Here is a 15,159-nt window from a genome sequence, read left to right on the forward strand (position 1 = left end):
GGATGCGGTGGCCGTACGCCCAGCGCGCGGCCGCATCCGTTTGCCCCATCCTGTCCATCAAGACCAAAAATGCCCATATTTTCAGCAAAACTAGTTTTACAACCCAAATATTTGTTTGAAAATTAAAATAGTTTTCAACCCAAATGAAATTGTCTTTAATAAAATAGTTTTACAATCAAATCGAAATTGTCTTGACTGAACATAAAATGAACCAATACATCTATTGGTTGCCAATGTGATCCCACACGTGCTCAACCAAGTCATTTTGAAGATTCAAATGAGTGTGTCAATCACGCATCTCATGGTGGAATTAGACAAACTGTTCAAATGTGGTCGGGTCTTGGTGCAGGGGCTCAATATTTTCATCTTGATAATCAAATCCTTGGTCGAAGATACTCTCATCACGCTCGTCCTCGACGATCATGTTATGCATGATCACACAAGCAGTCATCACCTCCCAAAGCTTCCTTTCATCCCATGATAGTGCAGGGTTTCAAACGATATCCCACCAGGATTGAAGCACACCAAAAGCACGTACCACATCCTTTCTAACACTCTCTTGCATTTGGGCAAATCTTTTTCTCTTCTCACCTTGGGGTTTCGAGATTGTCTTCACAAAAAGTTGACCACTGAGGATATATACCATCAGCTAGATAGTATCCCTTGTTGTACTGGTGGCCGTTGATCTCAAAGTTGACAGGTGGGGAGTGGCCTTCTACAAGCCTTGCGAAGACTGGAGAACGCTGCAGCACGCTTATATCATTGTGAGAACCTGCCATGCCAAAGAAAGAATGTCATATCCAAAGATCCCACGAAGCCACCACTTCTAATATGACAGTGCACGCGTTGACATGCCCCTTGTACTGGCCCTGCCAAGCAAATGGACAGTTCTTCCACTCCCAGTGCATACAATCTATGCTGCCAAGCATGCCTGGAAAGCTCTAGCTGCGTTGGTCGTCAACAATCTCTCTGTATCAGCGGTAGTTGGCTGCCTCAAGTACTCTGGGCCAAACACCTCGATCACAGTCTGGCAAAACTTGTACATTGACATCAGACATGTTGTCTCACTCATACGCACATACTCATCCACCAGATCACCTGGAATTCCATATGCAAGCATGCAGATGGCCGCGGTGCATTTCTAGTAAGAGGAGAATCCAAACTTGCCAAGGGCATCCGTCTTGCACTCGAAGTATGGGTCATGAGCAATCACTCCCTATCGGATACGATTGAAAACATACCTTGCCATACGAAAACGGCGATGAAATTTATCCAGCTTGAAAAGCGGGTTTTCGCAAAGTAATCGGCATAGAGCAGGGCGTGGCCTCTCTCCCTGTTGCGGTTCAGGTTGGGAGCACGGCCAGGGACTGACCCCCTGTACCGAGGAAGCTGTCGTTGAATGTGGTCGTGAATGACCAATGCAGCCACCACAAGATCTTCATCATCCGACGACGAATCGTCCGATGAACAAAGGAAGTGATGGAAGAAAAACTCGGCTCCACTGTCCATACCTTTGTGGGCAAAATGTCGAACACCTTGCGGTCGTGATGGCGAAGAGGCCGCGATGATCACCTCGACGCAGAGGGGTGGTTGTCGGCCGGCTACTGGCCGCTTTGGAGCTCTCGTCGGAAGTTGCCGAGGCCGTCGTGGTACGTCGCCGGCGGTCGTGTCCCCTCTGCGACCGGCAAAGACAGCGACGGCCAAACCTTCTCCGATCGACGGCCAAAAGCGCGGGCGTGGTGGCAGCCATGTCGAGACATGGTTTGGCAGGGACGGCCGGGGGCTACGCGGTGAAGAGGCGGCCGAAGAATAGCGGCGGCGCCGACAGCGGGGCAGGAAAGAGGGGGTGAAAGCGTTGGGAGGGACTGCTAGTGTCCCCGACAGGCAGGCCACAGGGGGGGCAAGGGCGTGCGTCCAGGCCATCCGCGCGCGTCCGTTTCACCCCAAACCGAGCGTAAGTTTAGACCGGGGATGGATCGAAAACGGACGGAATCCGAACATTTGTCCATTTGTGCCCGCGCGCTGGGCCGCGCTATTCGTCCGTTTTACCCCAAACGGACGCGCACAGGGGGGGAAAGGGCGTGCGTCCAGGCCATTCGCGCGCGTCCGTTTCACCCCAAATCGAGCGTAAGTTTAGGCCGGGGATGGGTCGAAAACGGACGGAATCCGAACATTTGTCCGTTTGCGCCCGCGCGCTGGGCCGCGCTATTCGTCCGTTTTACCCCAAACGAACGCGCGCGGACAGGATGGGGTCGCGCGGTGGAGTTGGCCTGATAGACACAAGAACAAAAAGAAACTCTCACTGCTTTGCTGGTAGCACATACACGCCGGTTCTCAAATGTCCAAAGAGTCACGAAATGGCCATAACGATCAAAATCGAAACCATCGCTGTTTCAGCTTCAAACTAGATGCAGCAGGATTACGAAAGCAGGTTCCCCAGGAAGAGTGTTCCACCACCTCTGGACGAGTGCCAATCAAGGGTCGCATGAGCAGCCACCGCCCGACGACGCGGCTCTGAAGCTGCGCTCCCACTGGTCCACAGGTGCCGCTTCAGCATGAGGCACGTGTCGAGGGTTCTTCTCCCTCTTGTCACCCTTCAACTGCTTCATGGCGTGCTTCAGCGCTGGGAGAAGAGCCTCCATGCACTCCGCGACAGCATTCGGGTTCCCAGGCATGTTGATGATCTGGAAAGAAAACTCTTGTGAGCGGTTCAGGACCTACAAGTTTGAAATTAAAGAGCATTCTTGGGTTTTAGTCTGTACAAGTGTTGATCCTCTTATCCCACACGCGGCTCGGGATAGCATCGCAAATGGTGTCACCTGTACCAAAAATAACAGTGCAAGCACCGTCAGTACAGATAACAAAACAATCCTGCGAACTTTATGACAGTAAATGCTATTGGCGAAGATTGCGTTTTGTGTAATCTGCATGGTTTGCAGTTAGCTGTGCTAAACCTAGAGGCTGTAATAAACGCTGTCATCACCTTCAAGCTCTCTTGAATCATAACAAACGCAAGGCCAGGTGCTTCTTTCTGTATTACAGATTTAGTTGCTTCTGGAGTAACATCTCTAGGTGTGAAGCCAGTGCCACCTGCATGTACGTTATTACCAGGAGGTAGAACCTCATGTGAGTAGGAAACAACTTGAAACTTGAGATCATGTCACCTAAGCAGCTTCTTCAAAATAAAATTTTCACCTAAGGTCAAGATGAGGTTAACACGGTCAATATCGCTCCACTTCACCAGAATCTCCTTAATTTTGTCCACTTCATCTGGAACCACGGCAGTAGCAACAACAACTGCTCCCCCTAATTTCTCCGATGAAGAGTTCACTACAGATACAGCTCTTGGGCCACTACAGATGGGATGATAAGAGAGACGAAATAACAATGACATAAGTTACTTTTCATGGAAGCATGATTCACATCACGAAGAATAAACAGAAGTTATGATTAATCCGCAATTTTGAGGCCAAGAAAGGATAATAACTTTGTGAAATGTGGAGTCCTTACTGAAATTCATCACCATCTTAATGTGAAGAATCATCAGTTAATCATATCTTCTATTTTGCATCAAGAGTGACCCACTTGCAACTCGAGGCAAAGAGGTGTATCAAGATGCACATACTTTGCAAAGAGTACAAATTTTGAGGACTAGGTAGGATAATAAATTTGTAAAATGTGGAGTCCTTACTGAGACACATCACCATCTTATGAGAAGAATCATCAGTAAATTGACTCTTCTATTTTGCATCAAGAGTGACCCATTTGCATCTCAAGGCAAAGAGGTGTATCAGGATGCATGTACTTTGCAAAGAGCACATATTTTGAGGCCTAGGTATGATAATAAACTTGTGAAATGTGGAGTCCTTACTGAGACGCACCACCATCTTATGTGAATATGCAAAGAATAGACAGTAATTTGACTCTTCTATTTTGCATCAAGAGTGACCCATTTGCAACTCGAAGCAAAGAGGTGTATCAGGATGCACGTGCTTGCAAAGAGTACAAATTTTGAGGCCTAGGTACGATGATAAATTTGTGAAATGTGGAGTCCTTACTGAAACACATCACCATCTTATGTGAACATGCAAGGAATAGACAGTAATTTGACTCATTTCATTTTGCATCAAGAGTGGCCCATTTGCAGCTTAGGGCAAAGAGGTGTATCAGGATGCATGTACTCTGCATACCATACAGATTTTTTCTTTCTAATGTATTTTGAGAGTGGGAACAAAATCACAAACAACAGAACTTAAGACTGAAGAAAAAGGTATTGCACTTAAGGAAATACCTCCTATCGGGGCCTGCTCCAGAAGAAACAGTGTCACTAACAGTCAGAATTGCTACTTTAACTTCAGCATTCTGAGAAGCTGCAACCTGTGGCGCATCCGCCAAAGCACCTTTTGCAGAAGAAACAAGATGAGATGATAAGGGGCTGGAAGCAGCAGGCAGCTTATCCAGAGGAGGGCTAGTTATATCAGAAATAAGTATAGCTTGGACAGATGCTCCAGCTGCCAATATCTGCTCAGATGATTGCACTTCCAGCAAGGCATTTGCAGATTTCATACTTAGAAGGCGGCTACTAGCTTGTTGGCCAGTGCTCTCAGCAACATAACTGCCAAAAATAAATTAGCAGACATTTACTTACGTGGTGTCAAATATGGTGTAATGAAACATCAGGCTGCCATGGTAAAACATAACTCTTACCCTGGTCTACCGGATCCATCGTCGAGCACCCATCTGATCACTGCACGATGGAACTCCATACGATGTGGGTCTGCTCTTAGAGGATGTGATATTCGCACATGCACTCTAAAAAAGTCTCATCAGTGGAAAATGAAGAACAAAATGATGAAAGAAAAACAAATAACAAGCACAAAGGATAACTACCTCTCTAGATGAGGATTTGACCAACCAGAGACAAGACGTATTGCAGGAACAACAAAGAGATTGAAGCAAACCATACAGCTCACTGGGTTTCCAGGCAAGCCAAAAGCAAGAGCTGTTTTGGATGGCTTTGTTGGGTCATTTGATGTGATCTCAGCAAATGTCAATGGCTTCCCTGGTTTCATCCGGATCTGCATGCACATACAGCAAATGATTAAAATCATTGGAGAAAAATGGACAGATATAGCGGTGTCGAGTTTAAAAGGTATCTTTTGCAAACATAACTGCTTTCAATGGTTATCCAACAGCATAGAGGAAAAGAATACAATCATAAGGCTGATGCTGCTTATCAACATCTTGGTACACAATACCCCATAAGGATTTCTAGGTTACCTTTTCGAAGTGAATTTTACCCATCTTTGCCAAGCAAGGTTTGACAAGATCTCTATCACCCATGGAAACACCACCAGAAGTAAGGATTATATCAGCATCAGAATGTAGAGCTGCATCCATATGCTCCATAAGACTTTCTTCAGTATCTTTTGCAATACCCAAGTCAACCACTTTACACTTCTGCTGAATAGCAGCAGCAAGTAGCATGGCCCGGTTAGAATCACGAATCTGAAATTTTAGTTTGAAGCAGAGAGATTATGCATTTTGGTAAATATGGAATGCAAAGAAATGAGAAGGGCGCAAACATTGTGGAATAGTAGAAATAACCTGACCACGATTGAGAGTTGCAGTGGCTGGCTGAACTAACTCATCCCCTGTAGAAAATACAGCAATGGTTGGTCGACGGTATGCCTGCACATGCAAACACAGAATGCTGCATTAGAGCACTAGTTTTACTCTCATATACTTGGTAAAATTAATCATAAGATGTTCACCTTGACAGTAGTTACTCCCACTGTTGCAAGTAGCCCAATTTCTGCAGGACCTATGTTCTCACCAGATTTCAGCACTATATAATCTTTCTCTATGTCACATCCCTGGAAATTATAAATTCAGATAACTAACACACCGGTTACCAAAAAAACTCACCAGATGATTGTGGTCCATCTTTATAGAGAGAGCACAAAGTTGTAGTGCTAGACAAATGCCTTATTGTGCATGCAACATTTCATTGATCTTTTATTGCATTGAGTACAAACAGTGGTGGCAATTGATATACATTTGTACACAACTAATCTCATGAGGCCATGACAAGATTATAAACAAGAATCTTGCTTCCAGTTTCCAAGACAAGAGATAAAACAACTACCGAACTACGCAAGCTGAATTTGGATGCAGTTAACATGGCAGCAGAGTGTGAGAACTATAGCTAGTATCTATCAAATGCATAGCATCACAAATCAGAACCAACGGTTGCCCTCCAAAACACAGGAGAGCTCATTACAAATTTACAATAGAGATGAAACAGTAAGAGTGTCAAACATGTAAACTGAATTTAGGCGCAGCTGACTCGGCTGCAGAGCATGGGCTATAGCAATCCATCAAATTCAGTCTCACAAGCCGTGGTTAATCCCCATAAACCGAGAGAGAGCACATAAAACTAGCAAGCACTGACAAAATTGGCATACCACGCTGCGTATATCGTGCCCCTCGGCTACCCGCGCCGAGATCCTGACCCTCTTCGACCCATCCGGCGCGGCGGCGACCTGCTCCGTGTCCTCCACCTGCACGACGGCATCCGCGCCGTCGGGAATCGGCCCTGCCCAGCACAGCAACAACAGCCGCATCGTCAGCTCACTGAAAAACGCACGCAGCACCGGAGCACCCGAGAGAGATAGATAGGGCGTAGTAGTGGTAAGCCGCCGACGCACCTCCGGTCGTGACGTACGCGACGGTGCCGGGTGTCACGACCACGCCGAGCGCGTCGTCGCCGGCCCTGGCCTCCGCGATGACCGGGTACTCCCCGGGCCCGTCGGCGGCCACCACGGCGTACCCGTCCTGCAGGAGACGGCCGTTATTCACCTCAGACGGAGCAGCGGGAGGGGGGTGGTTGACTCGACTGGGACTGACCTTGACGGAGGCGCGGAAGGGGGGCAGGGGGTCGGGCGCGCGGATGTCCTCCACGAGGACGAGGCCGAGCGCGTCGAGCAGCGGCACGGCCGACGCGGCGGCGCGGCAGGCCGCCGCGGCGGACAGCACCGCCGCCAGCGCCTCCTCCACCCGCAGCATTTTTTTTTCTCTCCCTCTCGGCTCTCTCTGGTTGATTAGGGTCGACTGAGGGGCGGCGGCTGGGCTTTGGCTGGGCTGAGCTGAGGTGGGGGCCTCTCTATCGACCAGACAGCCAGCCACCCAGCCACGCTCCCGGCGACGTGCCACGTGTGGCGTGATTACTTTGAGTTGGTAGCGCCGAGGGACGGCTTCCAAATCGTGCTTGAATATTCACCCGTCAAAATCATGTCCGTCTCATTGGAATGGACTAGGTGAATCTCTTTTTCTCTTTTCTTTACCCAAACTCAGGCCAAACAATGACAAAGACGCCGGACACAAAGCACAAAGGTCGCGTCCCGACCGAACCATACACCTCAGAGCATGATAAAAACATCAAAGCAAACTAGATCCACGCACTCTGCACTCACTCAGGACGCCTAGGGGACCGGCAAGTGGACAGCAGAAGCTAGCCTGGCTTCATGAAAACGTCGCAGATGAGGCATCGATGATCGATCAGTAGCGAGGCCACCACAAGACCGATCCTGTGGGGGCATGTGGAACCAGGTCTTGTGGTGGGGTCGGCTACTGATCGATGCCGATGCATGACGGACCTCAAACGCTTCCTCCTCCGGTCGGCTGAAAATCAAAGAAAACTCTACCATTGAAGTAGAATCTCGGAACAGAGGTTCCACAGCTCAGGAAGGGGAGCTCTGGGGAATGGACATGGGTTTTTCATCGAGGCTATGTGGATTGGATTTGTCGTCTGCGAGCCCGAGGTGACAAGGTTGAGGGAAGCAAAATGTTACAAACAATCGAAGATAGTCTTGCGCATCTGAAAACGTTGGCCAAAATGGTCAGCGAGGAGTGCATCGAAGGAGTCGGCCAACAATGTCAAATGGCCGGGTGCCTTGTTGCGGTTGACCACTCGATAACCCTTAATCCATCCCTTGACTCGGAGTCCTACGTGTCTACTGTCCAGACTCCCGCAAAGCTTCATGTTCGTCCGAAAAAGTACGTCCACATCGCTCGACAGATCGATACAGATTCTATTGGATGGCTTTCGCAGTTCGAATATATGCGAGCGGTTTGAAGGTCCGTTTTGAAGATGCCCCAATGTTTTTATTTAGGAATCTCCGCCGGCCGTCCGAGGCCGCACTTCCTCCAGCGCGCCGCCCAGCTGCCTCCGCTGCCGCAGTGGGTACGTGGCCATGCTGGTCACCCCGCGCACCGTCTGCGCCTCCACCCGCCCGCCCTTCCACTCGGGTAGCCACCGCCTTGAGCCCTGCCATTTGGAGCGCGCGTCAGCTGTCTACACGTGCGCGAGCCACGGCAGTCTTGGCGACCACACCAGCGTGGCCTCGCTATGCGGGCACGCTCGCCGCCGTGCAGGGTTGCGGCCGTGCCTCATCGCAAAGAGGACGCGGCCTCCCTCCACCCCCGTCGCCGCGCCGGAGAATGGAGGAGAGCTAGCAGAGCGAGGCGAGCAGAGCTGGTGCGGGCAAGATTGCGGTGGACGACCACCGGCATTGAGCGGCGACCGAGGCCGACATAGCCACCATTCATATTTGGGGATGGGAGCTCACAGTTTGGATCATGTAAAAACGCTTCCCCGCAACCGTAATTTGAAGTTTCCGAAATACAGGCTACCAAATTCAGTCACCGCCAGTGCATTCTTGTTAGAATGCGTATAAAATACAGGAAGAGCATGGCACAACCAGTGAAGTACTCTATCAAAAATTGCACATTGTAGCATTTCTTCCATAAAAATCAGTCAGCAGTTCTCAAGCACATGCACACACCGTCATCTATATTTGAGATTCTACTAAATTCCATCGGGCCAAGCGCATACAAGGCATTCGAAAGATGGCAAACACAGGACAAAAGCAAAAGCAGAGCCTACACAGAGAATGACCGTAGATTCCTTCTTTCGGGGAGCTCTTTCTTTCCTAGCTCCGATTGCGGTCGGGGATAAGGGGGCTGGAAGATTGTTCGAATTTACTGACTGGCCAGGCATCCCTTAGAATCTGAAATCTGGGTCGGCATCCATCGCCCATCCAAATTTCGCGAGAATCGTCTTGCTGAAGATCTGCACACACACAAAAACAGCTTCTGTTAAGGACTACCAAATGATAACGATTAATCAAATTAAAACAACGCTTAATTTTATAGGAAGGACGGTTTATATGGCTTTATGTCTATAGATAGATTAACTGAGAAGCTTTTTTTTGTCTCTTGTATATATTTTTCTTGAGGGAATTGTCTCTTGTATATATGGTTGGTCAAGGAGCAGAGATGCTGAGAACTATAATACAAGCGAGAGGAGATCCAAGGGACTGTAATACCTTCTCAATAGGAACTTCATGGGTTTTGCACCACGCCACAGTGATTCTAGGATCAAGGTAATTAATCTTTGATGTTCCTAGTGCTACTGTCTTCAACTCCTCTCTGTTCGTCTTAGTGATATCTGTTTCCTTTATCTTGGCTTCAATCTTAGAGATCTTAATCTCCAACCTGCAAGTAGATTTATGAGATTGCCTTCACTCTATATTCAGGCAAGTACAAAACATGACATCTGTGGTTGAGACGTACACTTCAGGGGTCAATTTTCTCTTTCGCTTCCCATCTTCATCACTGGCTAGAGGCTTTCCTTTCTTCGCTCTCACTAAGTCTGCTTTCCATTCATCCCTCTGGGCCTGGAGAAAAGAACCAAATGATAGTCAAAAGTTTAGAGGACAAGGATAAATTTGAGGCAATCACTTGCACCCACATTAAACTAGCATAAATTTGATCTAATCATTTGCAACCATAAACCAACCTTTAATTCATCAATCTTTTCATTCAACTTTGTCATCTGGGAATCATGTGATTTTGGGACGGCACGCTGATGGTTACAGATATGGCAACCTGAATAAACGAGAAACATCGTTGAGAGTCAATAAGAGTGATGTACTGAATATGCAAGTTTTTTTTCCTCAGGAGTGACAGACATTACCTGTTTGTTTGCTCGGGAGTAGACATTAATTTTTTCAAGAAGGCTCCCATCTTTTGTTTGTTCATTCAACTGTAATACCATCACACATATATATTTATTCAGATCCAAAATATATGATGACATAACATCGTAGTCACATGGCACATAATAATGCTGACGATTTCTGCGTGTCATTGACAAACTAAATGTCTGTTGTTGATTTGAGCTGCAGCTATGAATATTACAGTACCAAAATAAAACAGTAAAACATACGCTACTAAATTGTTTTACTCATGACAAACTTCAGCTAGTCACTTCATCAAGCCCTTAGATTAAATAGTGTAAACATAAAAGTAGAAAACAAAGACCTGGTATGGAACAGTGAAATTTGCATTGAACTTACGATTTTGTCCAAAGTGATGGAAGCGTTATATGTACGGAAGACTTTTGCAGTAAGGCCAGGCATTAAGTCCTTGAGATGAGCATTTAGTTTAGTTGTATCAAGCTTGTCAAAGACATGCCCACCTTTATTTTTACCTAGAAAGCAGGTATGCAAAACATGTGTCAATAATATTTGTCTAGGGCAGGAAGAGATGGAGGGATGGGAAAAGAGCATTGAGAGATACCTGCACAGAATTCCTTAATCGCCTCGTATACAGGTGGTTCAACCTCTACAGTGTTCAAGTATCTTATAGAATCTTTACCAAGGAAGTCAAACTGAAAAGAAATCGACCGAACATTAGATAACATGAAATTTTCTCATATAGTGAGTACCAGAATAGGGAACAAAGATCAAGACCTGCAACTTGTTTGGAGGCAGACAGGTAACATTTTCAACCTTCAGCGTACAACAACCAACAGTATCGGCCTCATCGTCATCCTAAAAAGGATTGAAGTAGCATGAGAACATATGTCGATGAAGTTCAAAACTAAGTGGATTATTACTAAAAAATTTAACATGTATGTGGAAAGGAATTAATTTTGGGTGAATGACTCATCATGTAAATTATTTGTGTCCACTAATCCTGATGCAAAAGGGTATTTCAGATAACGCTGTCAGCGATGCTGACGGAACATACATTATGTTACAATAAAAGCATAGCACAGTTGTGTATCAAGCATAAAAGCAGAAGAATTTGTGCAACAACCTTTAAGGGTATACAGTGCATTGCCAACATACATGCTATCACAACCTCCTTGAATAAAATGGAAATATCATTCAGTAACTATAAGTCCAGTAGGATATACCTTTTCATTCCCTGCCCTAAGGGCTAGTTTATCTATAAGGTATGTCGCCACTGAAATTTGTTTCTTCACCTGCTCTTTGCTCCTGAAATCCTTGGTGTAATTTGCACGAATATTTTTTATGTGATCCTGCCATAGCCATATGAACACAATTAGCATTATTGTTATTATTTCACGGGAACAGAAAACCTATATGTTTCACAAAACTAACTTCCTCACCTTCAGCTTCCGGGCCTTCTCATATTTCTCCTTGTCGCTTTGCCCCTTTAGGGAGCTGCTTGCCGCCAGGAAAACATACTTGAAATCCTTTTGGTTTATCAGATCATTCCAAAAGGCCAACCATGTAACAGTATTGTCATGTTTAACTTCTTTCCAGTTGCAGAACACATTACCAATCATGAATTTATACATGCTAGAAGCCCCTTCACAAATACTCCTTTCCAATAACATCAATAACTTTAATTCCAGGATACCTTTCTCCAGGTATAGGACACACTGGGACTGGATCCTCTTCTCCAATGTTTATTGTAATATCACTTGGTCGGATGCGTCGCTTCAGTCTTCCCATCTAAAACAATTCAGTAGAGAGCCTTAAATTGAAGTCCCTCACTTGAAGTAAAACAAAAATACTTATGTGATTAAAAATTTGCAAATCTGTACCTTAGGATGCTCTCCACGTCCCCTGAACAAGCCAGGTGGTTCTACTCTGAAATTACCAACATGAAGCAATTAAACATGTCAGTTTGCTCAGTAGCCAAACTGGTATATATGCATGTAGAAGAATATGAACAACAATGCAAGTCTCACTTCCACTTAGGAAATCCATCGTTTATATAGTACTCCCTCTGTAAACTAATATAAGAGTGTTTGGATCACTAAACTAGTAATCTAAACACTCTTATATTAATTTACGGAGGGAGTACTAACATATCATTTCTCTACATCCAGTGCAAAAATCTTTAATTTCGTTATCGAAAAAATAATGGCAAAAATCTGAATTTGCTTTTGAGACTAGTGGCATATGTGTATAGTCCCCAAAGAAAAAGAGTGGACTGTCTATTCTAATAGGATTTATAAAAGCCCAAGTCATATTCAGAAACCATGAAAAAAAAGACCTTCTCTTCAACACCGTCTACGGAAGCCCACATAAATTTCTTCTCTTGTTTCTCTTTCTCTTCCCGCAATGCTTTCTTCTCCTGTCAAGAAAGAGTTACAAGGATTAAATACTTCAGATGATCAATGGTTGCAGGATAAATCTGTGTTCTTGGAGATCTTTTAGTCATCAAACTGTGGGAATTTTTGGAGATCAGAACAATATGTTCATTCTGCAGAATTCATAGAAATCTACCTCTGAAGTCATCTGTGTTTTCTTCTCCTTCTCTTGGAGGTGCCATTCATAGATCGGTGAGAAATCACAAAGCTCGAACTTTTTGATAGTATGGGTTTTACCAAGAATTTTACTCCAGTCGGTGAAGAAGTTGTTGATAAATGTTTCCTTGGACGCATACTCAGTGTCTTTCATCACAGCAAACATGGTTGCAACCTGCAGAGCAGAGAATTAGCGGAGGAACAAAAAGACGGAATTGTGATCTTGATATTTAGGAGCAGCCTGGTCATCCTCATTGCTACGAAACAGAAGTAGTAAAAAACAAAGCAGTAAACTGTCAATGCTGAATATATATCACCTCCTCCTGTTCTGGGGTCAGATCAACAGGTTTTCCATTGTAAAGCATCTTGACACCATGCGGCTTGTACGGAGGGGGGAAGATAACACCATTGTGCACCAAAGTAGACCATTTCTTCCCACCGCCAGACACTTCACGGACCTTCGTTGCCTTTGAGGACCGGGAATTTCTCATTAGTTTCTTTGTTTTCCTTTTTACTACCTTCTGGTTGTCCTTAGAAGATGAAGGACTCTTCTTTTTCTTTTTCTTCGCAATATCCTTTGCAGGCGGCTTTCTTTTTGAAGGCTCACCGACTGTCAGCCTTCGTGCGAGAGGTACGTTGTCACTTCCATCATCCTCTGAAATTGCAGAGGCAGAACTGTCTGTACACTTTGCCTTCTTAAGAGCTGAACTAGGCTGAATATTGCTATCACATGGCCTCTTGACTGAATTTCGGGGAGCACTACTTGCACTAGTGTTCAACGCCTTGTTGTTAGGTCTGATCGGCATGTCCACGGAATTCCGAGCAACGGGTGAAAAACGGGCAGCCAATGGTTTATCATCATCTGAATCATCATCATCGGAGGCGCTGCCCCCACTTGGTGAAGCGGCGTCTTTGAACAACCTTGCGGAGAGTGGTTTCTCGTCATCTTCTGAATAATCTGCATCGCCACTACATGTGTTGATTCTCTTGAATTTCCTGTCATCGGCCTTTTTCCTCAATGCAAGTGGTATGTCGTCGTCTGAATCATCGGTATCCGACATGAGGACATCTTCCACATGAGGTCTTTTCAATCTACTCTTGTGGCAATGTTGTGCGTTTCCTGATGAGGGGGTGGGCATGTTGTTTTGCTTCAGAGAGGCACTCGGCCGCTTGAAGGAGGTTGGGCCGTCGAATTCGTCGTCGTCGTCGCTGTCAAACGTATGGACAGCCGCCGGCATTGCTTCTTCCTCGAGGTGGCAGGAGGATGCCGGATTGAACGGACAGACCTGCAAGCTACCATGGTTCTCCCGTTCAAGATCATCAAACACGAAGCTAAGACCCACGGTGACCTTGGGAACCAAGGGCCAAGGCCAGCGCCGGAGAGGGAGGGAGAGACGTGAAGTTACCTTGGGCGCGTCGCCGCGCGAGTGGCAGGCAATTCTTCTCCCTTTGCTCCGGCGAGGCCGAGGGGTCGCCGTGGAAGAAGCCGGTGTGGAGGTAGGGTTAGCGCGGCACCGGCGTGGAGTATCTCTTTCTTTTCTCTCTCTCTTATATACTGCCTTGGCAGATACAGCGCGATGGTAATGTGGGTTCTTGATTTTTAGAACCTAAAGTCTAAAAAGTGCACGCGCACTATTTAGACGAGTCGACCGGGCGGCTACTGGCCACACGATCTCACTCCTATCATCCTGCGTGTGGGTCAGGTGCTACTTTGTCGGGATGGTTTTCCCGAGCCTTATCCTCTCCGTCGCAGGCGCTGCCCCTGCTCTCCCGTTCTTCCCCATCGCGGGCGCTGCCCCTGGCCCCTGCTCCTCCCATTCTTCCCATGGCGCCGCCCTAGTCCCCCCTCTCCTTCCCATGACAGGCACCAAGATCGACGGTCGAGCCTCTGCCGCCTTTCTGCCCCGTTCATCCAGCTTCAGGTGCTCGACGGAGGCCGGCGAGAATCTTTGACGAGGTAGATGGATTGCTGGGGTTGGATGGATTGGACGGAAGAGATCTGAGGTTCGTTCCCTTCCCCTGTTTTTGCGTGCTTCCCTTTCTTCAAATTTATCGGTCTTTTTGGGGATGGGTGTATTAGGACATTTTCCTCTTTCATATTTATCCATCACATCACAGCTTCTGAGACCCGAAGGTTGCAGTTTGAAAGAAGATCACTTGTGTTTTCTGATTTTCTATCTTGCCTCTGTGTACTAGCAGCAATTGAACATGTGATCTTGTTCCTGCTACTGTACTAAATACTACTGTATATTTTGACTGGTGAATGTGTGTGTGTATGCAGTCTATATGTCAATGTCAGAACCTTATTGAACTTGTTTGGAGTTACAGGACACACTCAATGTCGTAGATGGATCATTTTTCCGCGGGAGTAGACAATTCATTTTACACATGTGGCATGCTTATGCAGAACTTTCGCCCGGATTTGGTAAGGTTTCAGTAGGATGATGGACGCCGGCGAGATTTTCCATTTCGCCTTCCCGTCCTATGACCAGATGAATTGCGGCATCAAGATGTCAGCCAAGACAACG

The 15,159-nt window shown here is 46.4% G+C and overlaps 2 protein-coding genes across 2 annotated transcripts; both read right to left on the reverse strand.

Moving 5' to 3' along the window:
* Nucleotides 1–2,288: 2,288 nt before the first annotated feature.
* On the reverse strand, nt 2,289–7,130 carry LOC123190667 (molybdopterin biosynthesis protein CNX1). The gene is made up of 13 exons (XM_044603357.1): nt 6,910–7,130; nt 6,711–6,837; nt 6,468–6,598; nt 5,775–5,876; nt 5,608–5,691; nt 5,281–5,508; nt 4,891–5,078; nt 4,708–4,812; nt 4,292–4,615; nt 3,196–3,353; nt 2,984–3,090; nt 2,763–2,819; nt 2,289–2,684 (listed from the first exon to the last, which is right to left on the reverse strand). Exons 1-13 carry the CDS (start codon nt 7,066–7,068, stop codon nt 2,475–2,477), a joined length of 1,980 nt encoding a protein of 659 aa, XP_044459292.1. The 5' UTR covers nt 7,069–7,130; the 3' UTR covers nt 2,289–2,474.
* Nucleotides 7,131–8,780: 1,650 nt separating this feature from the next.
* On the reverse strand, nt 8,781–13,913 carry LOC123186281 (DNA topoisomerase 1 beta-like). Its single transcript, XM_044598066.1, has 15 exons — nt 12,949–13,913; nt 12,612–12,806; nt 12,379–12,459; nt 11,924–11,983; nt 11,737–11,831; nt 11,483–11,639; nt 11,267–11,392; nt 10,818–10,898; nt 10,645–10,735; nt 10,422–10,555; nt 10,036–10,108; nt 9,863–9,948; nt 9,637–9,740; nt 9,390–9,558; nt 8,781–9,133 (listed from the first exon to the last, which is right to left on the reverse strand). Exons 1-15 carry the CDS (start codon nt 13,867–13,869, stop codon nt 9,065–9,067), a joined length of 2,442 nt encoding a protein of 813 aa, XP_044454001.1. The 5' UTR covers nt 13,870–13,913; the 3' UTR covers nt 8,781–9,064.
* Nucleotides 13,914–15,159: the final 1,246 nt, after the last annotated feature.

This window comes from Triticum aestivum, chromosome 2A (assembly GCF_018294505.1).
Source record: "Triticum aestivum cultivar Chinese Spring chromosome 2A, IWGSC CS RefSeq v2.1, whole genome shotgun sequence".
NCBI classification, from domain to species: domain Eukaryota; kingdom Viridiplantae; phylum Streptophyta; class Magnoliopsida; order Poales; family Poaceae; genus Triticum; species Triticum aestivum.

What these genes read in the sequence shown, in the direction of transcription:
- LOC123190667 (XM_044603357.1), bottom strand. Translation starts at nt 7,068, where the DNA reads ATGCTGCGGGTGGAGGAGGCGCTGGCGGCGGTGCTGTCCGCCGCGGCG. An exon ending in CAACTCTCAATCGTGGTCAG is followed by an intron (nt 5,509 to 5,607) that starts GTTATTTCTACT and finishes CTAAAATTTCAG; the next exon opens with ATTCGTGATTCTAACCGGGC. An exon ending in GGAGCAGGCCCCGATAGGAG is followed by an intron (nt 3,354 to 4,291) that starts GTATTTCCTTAA and finishes TCCCATCTGTAG; the next exon opens with TGGCCCAAGAGCTGTATCTG.
- LOC123186281 (XM_044598066.1), bottom strand. Translation starts at nt 13,869, where the DNA reads ATGCCGGCGGCTGTCCATACGTTTGACAGCGACGACGACGACGAATTC. An exon ending in TGTCCTATACCTGGAGAAAG is followed by an intron (nt 11,640 to 11,736) that starts GTATCCTGGAAT and finishes TGTGTTCTGCAA; the next exon opens with CTGGAAAGAAGTTAAACATG. An exon ending in TGCCTCCAAACAAGTTGCAG is followed by an intron (nt 10,736 to 10,817) that starts GTCTTGATCTTT and finishes ATTTCTTTTCAG; the next exon opens with TTTGACTTCCTTGGTAAAGA.